This window comes from Hyla sarda, chromosome 2, assembly GCF_029499605.1.
Source record: "Hyla sarda isolate aHylSar1 chromosome 2, aHylSar1.hap1, whole genome shotgun sequence".
In the NCBI taxonomy this organism is placed as follows: Eukaryota; Metazoa; Chordata; class Amphibia; order Anura; family Hylidae; genus Hyla; species Hyla sarda.
This window is the reverse complement of record NC_079190.1, coordinates 360893029-360910686: the sequence shown is the minus strand read 5'-3', so window position 1 is coordinate 360910686 and position 17658 is coordinate 360893029. Positions and strand designations below refer to the sequence as shown.

General features: G+C 47.5%; 1 protein-coding gene across 13 annotated transcripts in view; it reads left to right on the top strand.

Annotated features, from left to right (window-relative positions):
* PHTF1 (putative homeodomain transcription factor 1) overlaps positions 1-17658 on the top strand; it is a 250128-nt gene that overhangs the window by 68338 nt on the left and 164132 nt on the right. For 12 of the 13 annotated variants that reach the window (XM_056558326.1, XM_056558329.1, XM_056558324.1 and 9 more), the window contains one exon: positions 4702-4860. The exons of the other annotated variant lie outside the window; for it this stretch is intronic. In XM_056558326.1, coding sequence (XP_056414301.1) covers positions 4702-4860 — 159 coding nt within the window. The remainder of the gene's footprint in view (positions 1-4701; positions 4861-17658) is intronic. 13 annotated transcript variants of the gene reach the window in all.

The window sequence follows — 17658 nt, the reverse complement described above, 5'->3', positions numbered from 1 at the left end:
GAAGGAGTGGCTTCGTAAGAAGCATTTCAAGGTCCTGGATTGACCTAGCCAGTCGCCAGATCTCAACCCCATAGAATACCTTTGGAGGGATTTGAAAGTCCGTGTTGCCCAGTGACAGCCCCAAAACATCACTGCTCTAGAGGAGATCTGCATGGAGGAATGGACCAAAATACCAGCAACAGTGCGTGAAAACCTTGTGAAGACTTACAGAAAACATTTGACCTATGTCATTGCCAACAAAGAGTGTATAACAAAGTATTGAGATGAACTTTTGTTATTGACCAAATACTTATTTTCCACCATCATTTGTAAATAAATTCTTAATGTGAATTTATGGATTTTTTCTCATTATGTCTCTCATAGTTGAGGTATAAGTGGGAGAACTTGCATAATTGGTGGCTGACTAAATACTTTTTTGCCCCACTGTAGAGAAATTGGTGATACAAAGACTATTTAGATTATAAAGGAAATTTTTTGAGTAAATATAGCAAAGTAGGGTATACAGGTAGACTAAGTAGTACATTGAAAAACAAATAATATAAAGAAAAGGACTAAATAGTATGTAGGAGAGAACTTTGTAAAGACTGAGTAATAGAGTATAAGCCAGAATAGTATATTAAGGAAAATTAAAGGGGTATTCCAGTGAAAAACATTTTTTTTAATATAAACTGGCTCCAGAAAGTTAAACAGATTTGTAAATGACTTCTATTACAAAATCTTAATCCTACCAGTACTTATCAGCTGCTGAAGTCGAGTTGTTCTTTTTTGTCTGACAACAGTGCTCTCTGCTGACACCTCTGTCTGTCTCAGGAACTGTTCAGAGCAGGAGAGATTTGCTAGAAGGATTAGCTCCTTCTCTGAAAAAATCCTGAGACAGCTTGATGTGTCAGCAGAGAACACTATTGTCAGACAGAAAAGAGCAACTCAACTTCAGCAGCTGATAAGTGACAGCCCCAAAACATCACTGTGTTACTTGTCATATTTTAAAGGTCCCAAATACACTTACGTAGTTACATAGTTACATAGTTAAAGTTAAAGGGGTGCTCCGGGGAAGTGAAGAAAAATAAAAATGCCCCAAAGCCACCACAATACCTGTTCTGTGTCCCCTGTAGTTATCCATGTGGTTTTGGTAGTTCTTGTTGCCTCTGTAGTCTCCTTAATATTCCTTTTCCTTGCTTGTAGCCCAGACTACAAAACCAAATAACTGAGTGCAGCTCTGTGTAATGGCTGCCAGCCAACTGCTTTCACTATCTGTGTGCATGCTGTGTTGTTGTAAACACAGTCAGCAGCACACACTACATGTCTTTGCTTTTAAAATATCTCCCCGCCCCCCAGCAATAATTTATGCTATGCCATGTTTGGCAGCAGTCAGTGATTAGATCTACAGCAGGAAGAGGGCAGCGTTAGGTGCTGGGTTGTGACTTAGAATTTTCACTGGGCTTCTCTGCTGCAAGGTTCTCACACAGGGAGATGTAGGGTGAGGGGAGGTGTGTCTGTGAAGCCAAAAATCATGTGGTGTTTGTGTTGAAGTAGGGTGGGGGCTAGGTCTCAGTGAGGGGTTTACACTAAGACACGCAGGATCTGAATATGACATCTTTCTCTCACTCCCTGCATGTAAGTGACTGCTGAAAGAGGGGCACTGCTCTATATAGGTAATTAATGATATTGAGACAAATAAATAGGTTGGTTAGAGGGAAGGGATGGGCTATGGGTTTAGTTCCCAGAGTACCCCTTTAATGGAGTGATACGTTCAATGCACAAGTAAAGGTGGGACAAGTAGAAAGCAGACCCCAGTGGATGAAGTTTTTTGTCAGGTTTATTATCAATGCGTCAAGGAACCAACATAGACTCCTAGGTGATATGCAAAGGTCACAAAAAACAAAGGTGGTATATATGCACAACATTTGCAACAAAATAACTACAGGCTGGGCCATTTATATGGATACACCTTAATAAAATGTGTTGGTGATATTAACTTCCTGTTTGTGGCACATTTAGTATATGTGAGGGGGGAAACTTTTCAAGATGGGTGGTGACCATGGTGGCCATTTTGAATTCGGCCATTTTGAATCCATTTTTTGTTTTTTCAATAGGAAGAATGGTCATGTGACACATCAAACTTATTGGGAATTTCACAAGAAAAACAATGATGTGCTTGGTTTTAATTTAACTTTATCCTTTCATGAGTTATTTACAAGTTTCTGGCCACTTATAAAATGTGTTCAATGTGCTGCTCATTGTGTTGGATTGTCAATGCAACCCTCTTCTCCCACTCTTCACACACTAATAGCAACACCGCAGGAGAAATGCTAGCACAGGCTTCCAGTATCCGTAGTTTCAGGTGCTGAACATCTCGTATCTTCACAGCATAGACAATTGCCTTCAGATGACCACAAAGATAAAAGTCTAAGGGGGTCAGGAGACCTTGGGGGCCATTCAACTGGCCCACGACAACCAATCCACTTTCATCAGGAAACTGTTCATCTAGGAATGCTCGGACCTGACACCCATAATGTGGTGGTGCACCATCTTGCTGGAAAAACTCAGGGAACGTGTCAGCTTCAGTGCATAAAGAGGGAAACACATCATCATGTAGCAATTTCGCATAACCAGTGGCCTTGAGGTTTCCATTGATGAAGAATGGCCCCACTATCTTTTTACCCCATTTACCACACCATACTATAAATTTTTGTGTTCCAACAGTCTTGGAGGAATCTATCCAATGTGGGTTAGTGTCAGACCAATAGCGGTGGTTTTGTTTGTTAACTTCACCATTCACATAAAAGTTTGCCTCATCACTGAACAAAATCTTCTGCGTAAACTGAGGGTCCTGTTCCAATTTTTGTTTTGCCCATTCTGCAAATTCAGTGCACCGATCTGGGTCATCCTCATTGAGATGCTGCAGTAGCTGGAGTTTGTAAGGGTGCCATTTGTGAGTAGCTAATATCCACCGAAGGGATGTTCGACTAATGACACTCTCCAGTGACATGTGGCGAGTGCTACGCTGTGGGCTCTTGCTAAATGAAGCTAGGACAGCCACTGATGTTTCTTCATTAGTGACAGATTTCATGCGTCCACATTTTGGCAAATCCAACACTGAACCAGTTTCACAAAACTGAGCAAGCAGTTTGCTAATAGTGTTGCTCGCGAATATCCGCAATTCGAATTTTATTCGCGAACATTGCATATTCGCGAATATTCGTGAATATAGCAATATATATTCAAAATTTAGTATTTTTTTTTCACAGTACACATCACAGTGATCATCCCTCTCTGCTTCCAGCTTGTGTGGTCTAAAGAAAGCTCTACTGTGTGAGACCTCTGGGCGAATATTCGTGAATATTGATCCCTCCCTTTTTTTTAGCTTGTGGGCTAATGAGAATGATGTAGCAACATACATATAAATGAGATTAGCAACATACATATAAAGTTCATAAATTTTCACATATGTGAATTTTCGCATATGCGAGTTTTCGCCTATGCGAAAAAAAAATTAATATTACTAATATGCAAATTTAGCGAATATATGATGAATATTCGTCCATATATTCGCGAAATATCGCAAATTCGAATATGGCCTATGCCGCTCAACACTATTTGCTAACTGTACCATGGGAGATGGGTGGTCTTTTATGGTGTCTTGCATTGAAATCTGCTGCAATGACCCGGTTACTGCATTCACCAGACATCAACACAATTTCTATCCACTTCTCACGTGTTAACCTCGACGACATGTCAATGGCTGTAAACAAAGAGAAACTTGTAAATAACTTATGAAAGAATAAAGTTATGTTAAAACCAAGCACATCATTGTTTTTCTTGTGAAATTCCCAATAATTTTGATGTGTCACATGACCCTCTTCCTATTGAAAAAACAAAAGTTGGATTCAAAATGGCCCACTTCAAAATGGCCACCATAGTCACCACCCATCTTGAAAAGTTTCCCCCCCTCACATATACTAATGTGCCACAAACAGGAAGGTAATATCACCAACCATTCCCATTTTATTAAGGTGTATCCATATAAATGGCCCACCCTGTAGATGAACAAGTATGCAGCATAACATTCCAATTGTTTCAATTAGTTGGGGGATCTACAAACATAGATGGCAGTTTAGCTGTAGCAGAAGTGACAGGAAAGGGGTTGTACTCTCTCAGCTAATGGTATAAAAAGTAGAAGCATCAAGGTAAATGATAATACAGTGAAACTTTTGCGAAAGACAATCTCTATCAAAAGACAACCAACCCCTTCAGCTAAAGCAGATTATCTATGAGTTTTTATGTTTTTATCATATACTAAACATATATATTTTTTAGGACCCCCCCTCCCCTAAATTCTATTTTAATGCACTTTAATGCAGAGGCAACCTCTTTAAGTCATTATTTTTAAGGTCTTTAGTTGCCAGTGTGCAAATATGGCTAGAAATACAGACAGTGACATAGCCAAATCTCCATTCCTGTTTAGAGGTGTAGCCAAGGAGTCAACTAGAGCAATGTAATGATAAATGAGAGCTCAATCTCAATTACCAATATATATATATATATATATATATATATATATATATATATATATATATGTTAGCCGCTGCCATTTTGCAAATTTTACTTTTTATGAATAGACAGCAATATATACCCTTTTTTTTTTTTTTTTTTGCTATAAAAACAAATGATTTTCTCATATAATACTGTTATTTATTTAAGGTTCCACATTCGCCAAAGCTAAACCTGAAAGTCCATGGACATCCCTCACCCGGAAAGGATTAGTAAGGGTGGTACTGTTTCCTCTCTTCAGCAAGTGGTGGATGCGTGTGACCAGTCCTGGTGTCTTTACTTGGCTCATGGTGCTTTACGTCATGCAAGGTATATTGTCTCAAAAGCAATCACATCTCTTGATTTTTATTATTACTAGCTGAGTATCTGGCGTTGCCTGGTTTTTCTGTCCTAATCCTTGCTGGGGGAGGAAAACCAAGGAGGAAGCTCTTGACCTCATATCCCGACCTCATATCCCATCTTCAGGAGGAGCTGAGTTGTGATGAAGATATTGTAAGCCGAAAATATAAGGGGACCTGGCTTTGTGGGGGTGGGCGTGATTTGCAAGCCAGACCGATGCAAGCTGGACTAATGCATTTACCAGGAGATGCCGAGTGGAGCTTGTGGGGTAAGGTAACGGAAGTCCCATATACTTACATAGGACTTGAAAGAAAATCCTCATCCTTCACATAACAGAGTAGGTTAGGGTTAATTTAACTATCATATATTTTATTTGACATAAGTAATATGTGTACCAGGTATTATCGAAATATCTCCAGCCATACGGAAGTTGTGCTGGAACATAAATTTCCCATAGATTTGCATGAGACTTGCCGGACATGCCCCCTTAATACAGAGCTCCGGCTCTCCCACAGAGTTTTATTGAGGGGGCGTGTCAGCTGTAGCGGTCGGAACCCCCACCCGCGATCTGAAACTTATCCGCTATCCTTAGGATAGGGAATACGTTTTCCAGTCCTGGAGTACTCCTTTAACATGTGTACAAAGTTGTATAGAAATATCTGTACCCATTTGGAAGTGATGCTGGAACATACACATATACACACACACACACACATAGAAGGAGATTTATCAAAACCTGTCCAGAGGAGAAGGTGCTGAGTTACTCCTAGATCACTTCCTGGTTGCTATGGGCAACTTAGCGCCTTTTCCACTGGACAGGTTGTGATCAATCTCCCCCATTAGCACTGTGGTGTACCATTGTGGTTTACTATTTGTCTAAACAACAACATGCATGTATACTGGGGGAGCAGATCCTGCCCTTGTGGTCCGTTGCTAGGGGCAATCCCCAGCATAAAAATGTATACAATGGGGGATGCCTGCAACAGACTACAAGTGCCACAATAGAATCCTCCACCAGATAAACGGTGTGGACGTGTAACAATTAGAATAATACAAGAATTTAGGTTCACTACTGTGGTAGATGTATACAGTGACATTGGCTATCCCTCAACACTGATGTTAAAATTGAGACATTCGCCAGTATATCTTAGATGAAGGACATACCAGAGCCCGCACACTAACGCCAAGGTTTCTCAAGTGGCACGGAACCTAACGCTAACCTACCTGTGTGTGATAAACAAAACCAGGGGCCAGTGGGCAATTACAGCAGCATTAGGCCCGACTTACAGCCGTTTATCTGATGTAGGATGCCATTGTAGCACTTGTAGTCTGTTGCAGGCATCCTCCATTGTATGCATTTTTATGCTGGGGATTGCCCTTAGCAACAGACCACAAGGGCAGGATCTGCTCCCCCAGTATATATGCACAACTGCATTTGGGGTTGAGCACCTCCTGTCATTTGAGACCACGTCTTTGTTGTTGTTTAAATCTAATACTTGGAGGTGTATAAACTCCACATTTAATGCATCTTGATCACTATTAAGGCAGCATTAAGGTTCACCTGTGAGGCCGGCACACATATCAGCCAACTTAGGTGGGGCTTATAGTCTGCCTCCCTCCTCCCATTGTATGTGTGCCCAGCCACACTGGAGGGTATCTGGGAGGAGGCTGTAAGTCGGGCCTAATACCGCTGTAATTGCCCACTGGCCCCTGGTTTTGCTAATCATGCACAGGTAGGTTTAGTGTTAGGTCTCGTGCCACTTGAGAAACCTTGGCATTGATGTGCGGGCTCTGGTATGTCCTTCATCTAAGGATATACTGGCGAATGTCTCAATTTTAACATCAGTGTTGAGGGATAGCCAATGTCATTGTATACATCTACCACAGTAGTGCACCTAAATTCCTGTATTGTATTATTCTAATTGTTACACATCCACACTGTTTATCTGGTGTAGGATGCCATTGTGGCACTTGTAGTCCGTTGCAGGCATCCCCCATTGTATGCATTTTATGCTGAGGGTCGCCCTTAGCAACGGACTACAAGGGCAGGATCTGCTCCCCCGGTACATATGCACAACTGCATTTGGGGTTGAGCACTTCCTGCCATTTGAGACCACGCCTTTGTTGTTGTTTAAATCTTATACTGGAAGTGTATAAACTCCATATTTAATGCATCTTGATCACTATTAAGGCAACATTAAGGTTCATCTGTGAGGCCGGCACACATATCAGCCAACTTAGGTGGGGCTTTTAGTCTGCCTCCCTCCTCCCATTGTATGTGTGCCCACAACACTGGAGGGTATCTGGGAGGAGGCTGTAAGTCGGGCCTAATACTGCTGTAATTGCCCACTGGCCCCTGGTTTTGCTTATCACGCACAGGTAGGTTTAGTGTTAGGTCCTGTGCCACTTGAGAAACCTTGGCGTTGGTGTGCAGGCTCATCTAAGGATATGCTGGCGAATGTCTCAATTTTAACATCAGATTTGAGGGTTAGCCAATGTCATTGTATACATCTACCACAGTAGTGCACCTAAATTACTATTTGTCTACTCAGTACGATAACATAGTAAACAATGATGTGAAAAATTCAGCAACATCTTTATATGGGGCTTTGCAAAAGTTAAAGGGGTTATTCAGAAAGTTAAACAGATTTGTAAAATACGAGAAAGGAATTTGGAGCTCTGGTCTTGATCTGTGACCTATCCCATTTATCCTTCTTTTTGCGCACTTCAGATTTGTAAATTACTTCTATTTAAAAATCTTAATCCTTCCAATAATTATCAGCTGATTAAGTTGAGTTGCTCTTTTCTGTCTGGCAACAGTGCTCTTTTTTAGTGTACTGTAGTGCATTTTCTGCCCTCATAATTGCTTACCACATACCTACTTCTAAGTAGTGTACTATTTTGTACCTGTTAATCTGTCCAGGGCCTATACACTGTGAAAGGACAGCTAATAGTACACACCTGCTGCTGTTCTATGTAAATACTGTTTTCAGCGTAGTGAAGCGTATTGTACTCCCCTGATATATGCAATAAGTATGTCAGGCAGAGAAGTGCCAGGACGTGCACAGTGGAGTGGCAGAGGCCTAAATTCATCAGGCGCAGGCAGAGGTCGCAGCAGAGTAGGGGCGTGTGGCAGCCGGAGTTGCAGCGAGAGGTCTGAGCTCCCGGTGTCAGCTAGCAGTCGTGTCTCGACCAGCAAACCAGCAGCTGTGATTGATTGGTTCACTCGGTCATCCACTTCATTCCTAGTGACAACCGACACTCCCAGTCAACAGTCGGTGGGTTCCTCAGACTCAACCCTCACTTGGCATGGCCCTCATGCTGCTGCTGCCACCTCAAGGCTCTGTCATTGTGCTGCTATATGGTCTCCTTGTTACGCCTAGCGCTCCGGGTCCCCGCTCCTCCCCGGAGCGCGTACGGCGTCTCTCTCTCCGCAGCGCCCCGGTCGGTCCCGCTGACCGGGAGCGCTGCCCTGTCATGGCCGTTGGGGATGCGATTCGCACAGCGGGACGCGCCCGCTCGCGAATCGCATCCCAGGTCACTTACCCGTTCCCGTCTCCTGCTGTCATGTGCTGGCGCGCGCGGCTCCGCTCTCTAGGGCGCGCGCGCGCGCCAGCTCCCTGAGACTTAAAGGGCCAGTGCACCAATGATTGGTGCCTGGCCCAATTAGCTAATTGGCTTCCACCTGCTCCCTGGCTATATCTGGTCTCCTCCCTTGCACTCCCTTGCCGGATCTTGTTGCCCTTGTGCCTAGTGAAAGCGTTTTGTGTGTCTAAAGCCTGTGTACCAGAACTTCTGCTATCCACCCTGACTACGAACCTTGCCGCCTGCCCCCGACCTTCTGCTACGTCCGACCTCGCTTCTGTCTACTCCCTTGTACCTCGCCTATCTTCAGCAGCCAGAGAGGTTGAGCCGTTGCTAGTGGATACGACCTGGTCACTACCGCCGCAGCAAGACCATCCCGCTTTGCGGCGGGCTCTGGTGAAAACCAGTAGTGACTTAGAACCGATCCACTAGCACGGTCCACGCCAATCCCTCTCTGGCACAGAGGATCCACTACCTGCCAGCCGGCATCGTGACAGTAGATCCGGCCATGGATCCCGCTGAAGTTCCTCTGCCAGTTGCCGCCGACCTCCCTACATTGGTCGCCCGACAAGAGCACCAGCTGTCGTACTTGACCACCATGACACAGCAACTCCAGTCGCAGCTACAGCAGCAACAGTCACAGCTACAGCAAGTTCAGTCTCAGCTACAGCAGCAACAACCATCTCCTCCGCCAGCTCCTGCACCCCTTCCGCAGCGAGTGGCCACTCCTAGCCTCCGCCTGTCTTTGCCGGACAAATTTAATGGGGACTCTAAGTTTTGCCGTGGCTTTCTTTCGCAATGTTCTCTGCACTTGGAGATGATGTCGGACCAGTTTCCTACTGAAAGGTCTAAGGTGGCTTTCGTAGTCAGCCTCCTGTCTGGAAAAGCCCTGTCATGGGCCACACCGCTCTGGGACCGCAATGACCCCGTCACTGCCTCTGTACACTCCTTCTTCTCGGAAATTCGAAGTGTCTTTGAGGAACCTGCCCGAGCCTCTTCTGCTGAGACTGCCCTGTTGAACCTGGTCCAGGGTAATTCTTCCGTTGGCGAGTACGCCATACAATTCCGTACTCTTGCTTCAGAGCTATCCTGGAATAATGAGGCCCTCTGCGCGACCTTTAAAAAAGGCCTATCCAGCAACATTAAAGATGTTCTGGCCGCACGAGAAACTCCTGCTAACCTGCATGAACTCATTCATCTTGCCACTCGCATTGACATGCGTTTTTCTGAGAGGCATCAAGAGCTCCGCCAGGAAAAAGACTTAGATCTCTGGACACCTCTCCCACAGTCTCCATTGCAATCTGCGCCTAGGCCTCCCGCCGAGGAGGCCATGCAAGTGGATCGGTCTCGCCTGACCCTGGAAGAGAGGAATCGCCGTAAGGAAGAGAATCTTTGTCTGTACTGTGCCAGTACCGAACATTTTTTGGTGGATTGCCCAATCCGTCCTCCACGTCTGGGAAACGCACGCTCGCACCCAGCTCTCGTGGGTGTGGCGTCTCTTGATGCTAAGTCGGCTTCTCCACGTCTCACGGTGCCTGTTCGGATTTCTACTTCAGCCAGCTCTTCCCTCTCAGCCGTGGCCTGCCTGGACTCTGGTGCCTCTGGGAATTTTATTCGGGAGTCCTTGGTGAATAAATTCCGCATTCCGGTGACCCGTCTTGTCAAGCCACTCCACATTTCCGCGGTCAACGGAGCCAGGTTGGATTGCACCGTGCGTTACCGCACGGAGCCCCTCCTAATGTGCATCGGACCTCACCACGAGAAAATTGAATTTTTTGTCCTTCCCAATTGCACTTCCGAAATTCTCCTTGGACTACCCTGGCTTCAACACCATTCCCCAACCCTGGATTGGTCCACTGGGGAGATCAAGAGTTGGGGTCCCTCTTGTTCCAAGGACTGCCTTAAACCGGTTCCCAGTACTCCCTGCCGTGACCCTGTGGTTCCTCCTGTACCCGGTCCCCCTAAGGTCGTTAGGGACTCTGCCTGCCACAGGAAATGCCTCTCCCCCCCTCCCAGTTCCATCAGGCAAGCCTCTGTGTCCCCTCATGGCCCTCGTCCTGGTGTCACACTGCCCCGTGCCAAGTCTCGCCCTCTGCCCTCCCTCCCCATTCCTACTCCTGCTGTTCTGCCTGCCGTTGAGGAATCCCTCCATCCTTTCCCGGTGCCCTCATCCCAGGGGAGGCAGTTACCGGACAAAGAGAAGGGGAGACCTAAGGGGGGGGGTACTGTTACGCCTAGCGCTCCGGGTCCCCGCTCCTCCCCGGAGCGCGTACGGCGTCTCTCTCTCCGCAGCGCCCCGGTCGGTCCCGCTGACCGGGAGCGCTGCCCTGTCATGGCCGTTGGGGATGCGATTCGCACAGCGGGACGCGCCCGCTCGCGAATCGCATCCCAGGTCACTTACCCGTTCCCGTCTCCTGCTGTCATGTGCTGGCGCGCGCGGCTCCGCTCTCTAGGGCGCGCGCGCGCCAGCTCCCTGAGACTTAAAGGGCCAGTGCACCAATGATTGGTGCCTGGCCCAATTAGCTAATTGGCTTCCACCTGCTCCCTGGCTATATCTGGTCTCCTCCCTTGCACTCCCTTGCCGGATCTTGTTGCCCTTGTGCCTAGTGAAAGCGTTTTGTGTGTCTAAAGCCTGTGTACCAGAACTTCTGCTATCCACCCTGACTACGAACCTTGCCGCCTGCCCCCGAACTTCTGCTACGTCCGACCTCGCTTCTGTCTACTCCCTTGTACCTCGCCTATCTTCAGCAGCCAGAGAGGTTGAGCCGTTGCTAGTGGATACGACCTGGTCACTACCGCCGCAGCAAGACCATCCCGCTTTGCGGCGGGCTCTGGTGAAAACCAGTAGTGACTTAGAACCGATCCACTAGCACGGTCCACGCCAATCCCTCTCTGGCACAGAGGATCCACTACCTGCCAGCCGGCATCGTGACACTCCTCATGCTAATGCTGTCACCTCCAGGCTCTCTCATTGTGCTGCTCTATGATCTCCTCATGCTAATGCTACCACCTCCAGGCTCTGTTATTGTGCCACCATATGGTCTCCTCATGCTGATGCTACCACCTTCAGGCACTGTCATTGTTCCACCATGTGGTCTCCTCATGTTGATGCTGCCACCTCCAGGCTCTCTCATTGTGCTGCCATGGGTACTGCAAAACATAATTAAGGTGCTGGTCCCCAGTTTCAGAAATTCCTCTGCATTAGGATCACTTTCAGGACTCCTGATGCTTCTGCTGCCACCTCCAGTCTGTCTCATTCAGCCACTATATGGTATCCTCATGCATCAGCCACCTCCAGGCTGTGCCATTCAGCCACTATATGGTCTCCTCATGCTTCAGCCAACTCCAGGCAGTCATTCAGCCACTATATTGTCTCCTCATACTGATGCCACCTCCAGGCTCTGTCATTGTGCTGCCATGTGACTCATTGTTAAATTTGGTCCTTTGTACCCACATGCCGGGGCCAGGGACACTGAAACTTGAAAGTTAAAATTTAGATTTCAAAACCCTCAATTACAATTTCAAAATCTTAAATTTAAATTTCAAAATCTTAAATTTCAATGGTCTCCTCATGCTTCAGCCACCTCCAGGCTGTGCCATTCATCCAATATATGGTTTACAGATGCTTCAGCCACCTCCAGGCTGTGCCATTCATCCAATATATGGTTTACAGATTCTTCAGCCACCTTCAGTCTGTGCCATTCATCCAATATATGGTTTACTGATGCTTCTGCCAGCTCCAGACTGTGCCATTCATCCAATATATGGTTTACTGATACTTCAGCCAGCTCCAGGCTGTGCCATTCATCCAATATATGGTTTACTGATGCTTCAGCCAGCTCCAGTCTGTGTCATTCAGCAACTACATGCTTTAGTGATGCTGCTGGGCCTAGGACATTACCTATATATGTTTATGGTAGCACTAGGTACCATACATTGTCAATGGAAATTTCTAAATTCATCTTTTTTTCTTAGAGATTGTGAGGCCCTATTGTCTCCTCATCTGCCGCCAACTCCAGGCTGTGCCATTCAGACACTATATGGTCTCCTCTTGCTGCCACAAACTCCAGGCTGTGCAATTCAGCCACTATATGGTCTCCTCATGCTTCAGCCACATCCAAGCTGGGTCATTCAGCCAGTATATGGTCTCTTCATGCTGCCAACACCTCCACGCAGTATTATTGAGCCACTATATGGTCTCCTCATACTGATGCCACCTCCAGGCTCTGTCATTGTGCTGCCATGTGACATGTGACTCCTTGTTAGATTAAAAATTAATTAAGTTAAAAATCTTAAATTTCAATGGTCTCCTGATGCTTCAGCCAACTCCAGGCTGTGTCATTCAGCCAATATATGGTTTACTGATGCTGCTGGGCCTGGGCCTAAACATTTTTTATGGTAGCACTAGCTACCCTAAATCTTCAATTTGAATTTCAAAATTCATCTTTTAATCTTAGGGATTGTGAAGCCCTAGTGTCTACTCATGCTGCTTCCAGCTCCAGATTGTGTCATTCAGTCACTTTCGCTTCAGAAGCGGTGGTCAGCTTTGATCGCCGTGTGTGAAGGGTTAATACAGGGCATCACCGCGATCGGTGATGTCCTGTATTAGCCGCGGGTCCCGGCCGTTGATGGCCGCAGGGACCGCCGGTTTTAATGTGTATTTGCCATATAAGACGCACCAACTTTTCCCCCCCCAGTCTTATACCGCGAAAAATACGGTAGTCACTCTTCATGCTTCAGCCAACTCCAGGCTGTGCCATTCAGACACTATATTGTCTCCTCATGCTTCAGCCACCTCCAGGCTGTGTCATTCAGCCACTATATGGTCTACACCCCTATTGAGGCTCTCTGTAGTCCAGAAATAGCCATTTTTAATATAGATTCGCCGCCAAAAATTCGTCGAATTGGCCAAATCAAATTCTTCAAAAGTTCTCTCATCTCTAGTCACAATCCCAAAATGCAGAAAACAACAAAAATGTTTATTTACGGTAACCATTCACTATAAAAATAAAACTTTCAATGAGTGAAGAAATAAAATGTATCTCACCACATGCAGGTAGATACCTTTGGGATTCATCAGATTCTTAAATTAACAGAGTTGCAATTTTTTTTAGTTCAATTAAAACTGCTTCTCTGATAAAGTCTTTGTAGTTGGCATAGAAAACAACTATGTGAAGCCTGGCATCGGGCCTCTGGTGTAAGATCTGTGGTTTGTAAAACAAAGAATGAATTTAACTGGGAAAAGAAGGAAAAGTAAGTGGTACGAGTAGCGCTGCAGACAGATGCGCTGGCCATGAGCGCACCCCTGCCCAGTTCTCCCGTTCTGGCTCTGCTGTGGTTCGCATTGCGGGAAGTGCCCACATGCGAACGCCGGGCCATCACTCACTTCCCCGCATCTCTTCACCCCCCCCCCCCCCCAGCTGTCCCTGGCTACCAGCGTGTGCATCCCCGTCTCCTAGGGCGCATGCAAGCTGGCTTCCTGTGATTTAAAGGGCCAGCGCACCAATAATTGGTGCTTATCTGGTCCTGACCTTATTTATCCCCGCACTTCCTCTTGGCTACTGCCGGGTCTTTGTGCCATTCAACCTAAGAGAAAGCGTTTTGTTTGTCTTGCCTTGCCATGTATCTGTCCTCTTGCTACGTGATCCGACCTTGCTATAGTGCTGCCAGTCCTGTCCCTCACTACGACTCCATCTTATTCCTTCTGTGCCACGCATCTCCTCAGCAGCATTTGTCGACGTGTTGTGCCTGGGGTAGCAACCTGGGAGCCGCCTGCCACACCAAGTCCGTCCCACTTTGCGGCGGGCTCTGGTGAAAACCATCAGCTCCCTAGACTCCTCTCCCTGGTACGGCCCACGCCATCGTATACAACAGGTATATTGGATCCACACCACCAGCCTTTACAGTAAGATCCGGCCATGGATACAGCTGAGGTGCCTTTGCCTAACGTTGCTGATCTCACCACCATTGTGGCTCAACAGTCGCAGCAGCTAGCTCATCAAGCACAATGGTTGAATCAATTGCAGCAGCAGCTTCTCTCTGTTCAACAACCACAGCAGCCTTTACCTGTTCCTGTGGCTCCTTGAGTCTGCAGCTTCCGTGGCCTCCGTTGACTCCAAGCTACGTCTGTCCCTACCGACAAAGTACAAAGGTGGTCCAAAATTGTGCAGAGGGTTTATGATTCAGTGTTCCATGCATCTGGAATTAATGGCTTACCACTTCCCGACGGAGCGAGCTAAGGTTGCTTTTGTGGTCAGTCTACTATCCGGGACAGCCCTGGCATGGGCTACTCCATTCTGGGACCGAAATGATCCTTATCTTCCAACTTGCAAGCCTCCTTCCCACCTTTCCGCAGTGTTTTTGAAGAGCCTGCACGGGCCTCCTCGGCTGAAACTGTACCACTGAACCTCCGCCAAGGGGACTCTACTGTTGGTGACTACGCGGTCCAGTTCCGCAACCTAGCCTCCGAATTGGCCTGAAATGACGAGGCCATGTGCGCTACCTTTAAAAAAGGACTTTCCAGTGAAGGATACTCTCGCTGCATGAGATCCTCCATTTTCCCTGAGTGACCTCATTCAGTTATCCACTCTAATAGATGTTCGTTTTGCCCAGAGGCAGAAGAAACTTCACCAAGAACGTGAATCAGTTCGGACAAGTCATCTTCTCCGTTTGGCGTCTATGTTTCAGCAGCCACCTCAACCACCCTCCTTGCCCTCAGCCAAAGAAGCTATGCAGTTGGATCGTGCCCGTCTAACCCAGAAGGAGAGGTTCCGCTGACAAAAAGAAAATTTGTTGTCTCTACTGTGCCAGCCCAGAGCATTTCCTCAAAGATTGTCCTTTGCCACCACCACGTCCGGGAAACGCAAAACGCACACACCTAGGAAACATGGGAGAGGCGTCCCTAGGTGTGAATTCCATCTCTCCTCGATTGACCACACCAGTTCAAGTCTATAACTATACCAGTGCTTCATTCTTCGCCTCAGCCTTTCTGGACTCAGGTTCTGCTGGAAACTTTATCAACGCCTCCCTGGTCCACGAATACAGTGTCCCGGTGACACAGCTTGTTAAGCCATTGTACATTTCTTCTATCAACAGAGAATGCCTAAACTATGCAGTGCAATTCCGCACTGAACATATTTTATTGCAAGTGGGAGTTTTGCACAAGGAGAAGATGAGAGAAGGAGAGATTCTATGTGCTTTCTCATTGTACTTCAGAACTTCTTCTCGGTCTCCCTTGGCTACAACGTTACTCCCTGGCTCTAGACTGGCAAACTGGTGAAATCACCCGCTGGGGGTCCTATTGCCAGAACCACTGTCTGGAAACTCTGCAACCCAAAAGTGTCTCTTCCCTGCCAGCCTGCCTCTTCCTTATCAGGACTTTACAGATGTGTTCTGTGAAAAGAAGGCTGAAAGTCTTCCTCCACACCATCCCTATGATTGCCCGATAGTCCTACTGCCTGGGACTACACCTCCTTGAGGAAGAATCTACCCCTTGTCTGTTTCCGAAACACAAGCTATGGCTCAATACACCAAGGAGAATCTCCAGAAGGGCTTCATCGGGAAATCCTCCTCCCCTGCTGGTGCTGGATTCTTCTTTGTGGAAAAGAAGGACGGCTCTCTTCGCCCTTGCATTGATTAGCAGGGACTTAATAAAATTACTGTCAAGAATCCATACCCCTTACCTTTGATTTCAGAACTGTTCGATCGACTGCGGGGTGCCAAGATCTTGTCTAAGCTGGATCTGCGAGGAGCATACAACCTCATCAGAATACGAGAAGGAGACGAATGGAAGATGGCTTTTAATACCCTTGATGGGCACTTCGAGTACCTTATGATGCCATTTGGTCTCTGTAATGCCCTGGACGTTTTCCATGAATTCATCAATGACATCTTCCGTGAGGCTACTAAAAGATCTCCTTTCTTCATTGTCTATGGCCACCATCCTTGCCCTCCTCTACCTCTACCTGCTTCTTCTGGGATACCTGCTGTGGATGACCAGATCCAGCATTTCATGACTATTTGGAAGGAGACTCGAGGGTCCTTGGTACACGCCTCTACCCATATGAAGTTTCATGCAGACAATAGAAGAAAACCACCTCCTATCTTCTCTCCTGGTGATAAAGTTTGGCTGTCTGACAAATATGTTCGACTGAAGATCCCCAGCTACAAACTTGGTCCTCGGTCCTTTTAGGATCTTATGTCAAATCAATCGGGTCTCCTATAAGCTCTGCCTGCCTCCTTCCTTACGCATTCCAAATTCCTTCCACGTCTCTCTCCTCAAGCCACTGGTCCTCAACCGTTTCTCCCAGGGCGAAGTCTCTCCTACTCCCGTGTCCAGCGCTACCAATGTTTTTGAGGTTAAGGAGATCCTTGCCGCCAAGACCATCAGGGGGAAATGGTACTTGGTGGATTGGAAGGGTTTTGGTCCCGAGGAGAGGTCCAGGGAACCAGACGAGAACATCCTAGATTGGGACCCGGTGCTTAGGTTCCTGTAGCCCAAAAGGAGGGGGAGACCTAAGGGGAAGGGGTACTGTTACAAGTAGCACTGCGGCCAGACGCGCTGGCAGTGAGCGTACTCCTGCCCCGTCCTCCCTTGCTGTCTCTCTGTGGTTCGCATCGCGGGACGTGCCCGCATGCGAATGCTAGGCCGTCACTCAACTCCCCACGTCTCTTTCCCTACGCTGTCCATGGTCACCGGTGAGTGTGTCCACGCCTCCTAGGGCACTCGTGCCGGCTTCCTGTGATTTAAAGGGCCAGCGCACCTGTTACGCCGAGCGCTCCGGGTCCCCGCTCCTCCCCGGAGCGCTCGCTACACTCTCGCTACTGCAGCGCTCCGGTCAGATCCACTGACCCGGGGCGCTGCGATACCACCTCCAGCCGGGATGCGATTCGCGATGCGGGTGGCGCCCGCTCGCGATGCGCACCCCGGCTCCCGTACCTGACTCGCTCTCCGTCGGTCCTGTCCCGGCGCGCGCGGCCCCGCTCCCTAGGGCGCGCGCGCGCGCCGGGTCTCTGCGATTTAAAGGGCCACTGCGCCGCTGATTGGCGCAGTGGTTCTAATTAGTGTGTTCACCTGTGCACTCCCTATTTATCCTCACTTCCCCTGCACTCCCTCGCCGGATCTTGTTGCCATTGTGCCAGTGAAAGCGTTTCCTTGTGTGTTCCTAGCCTGTGTTCCAGACC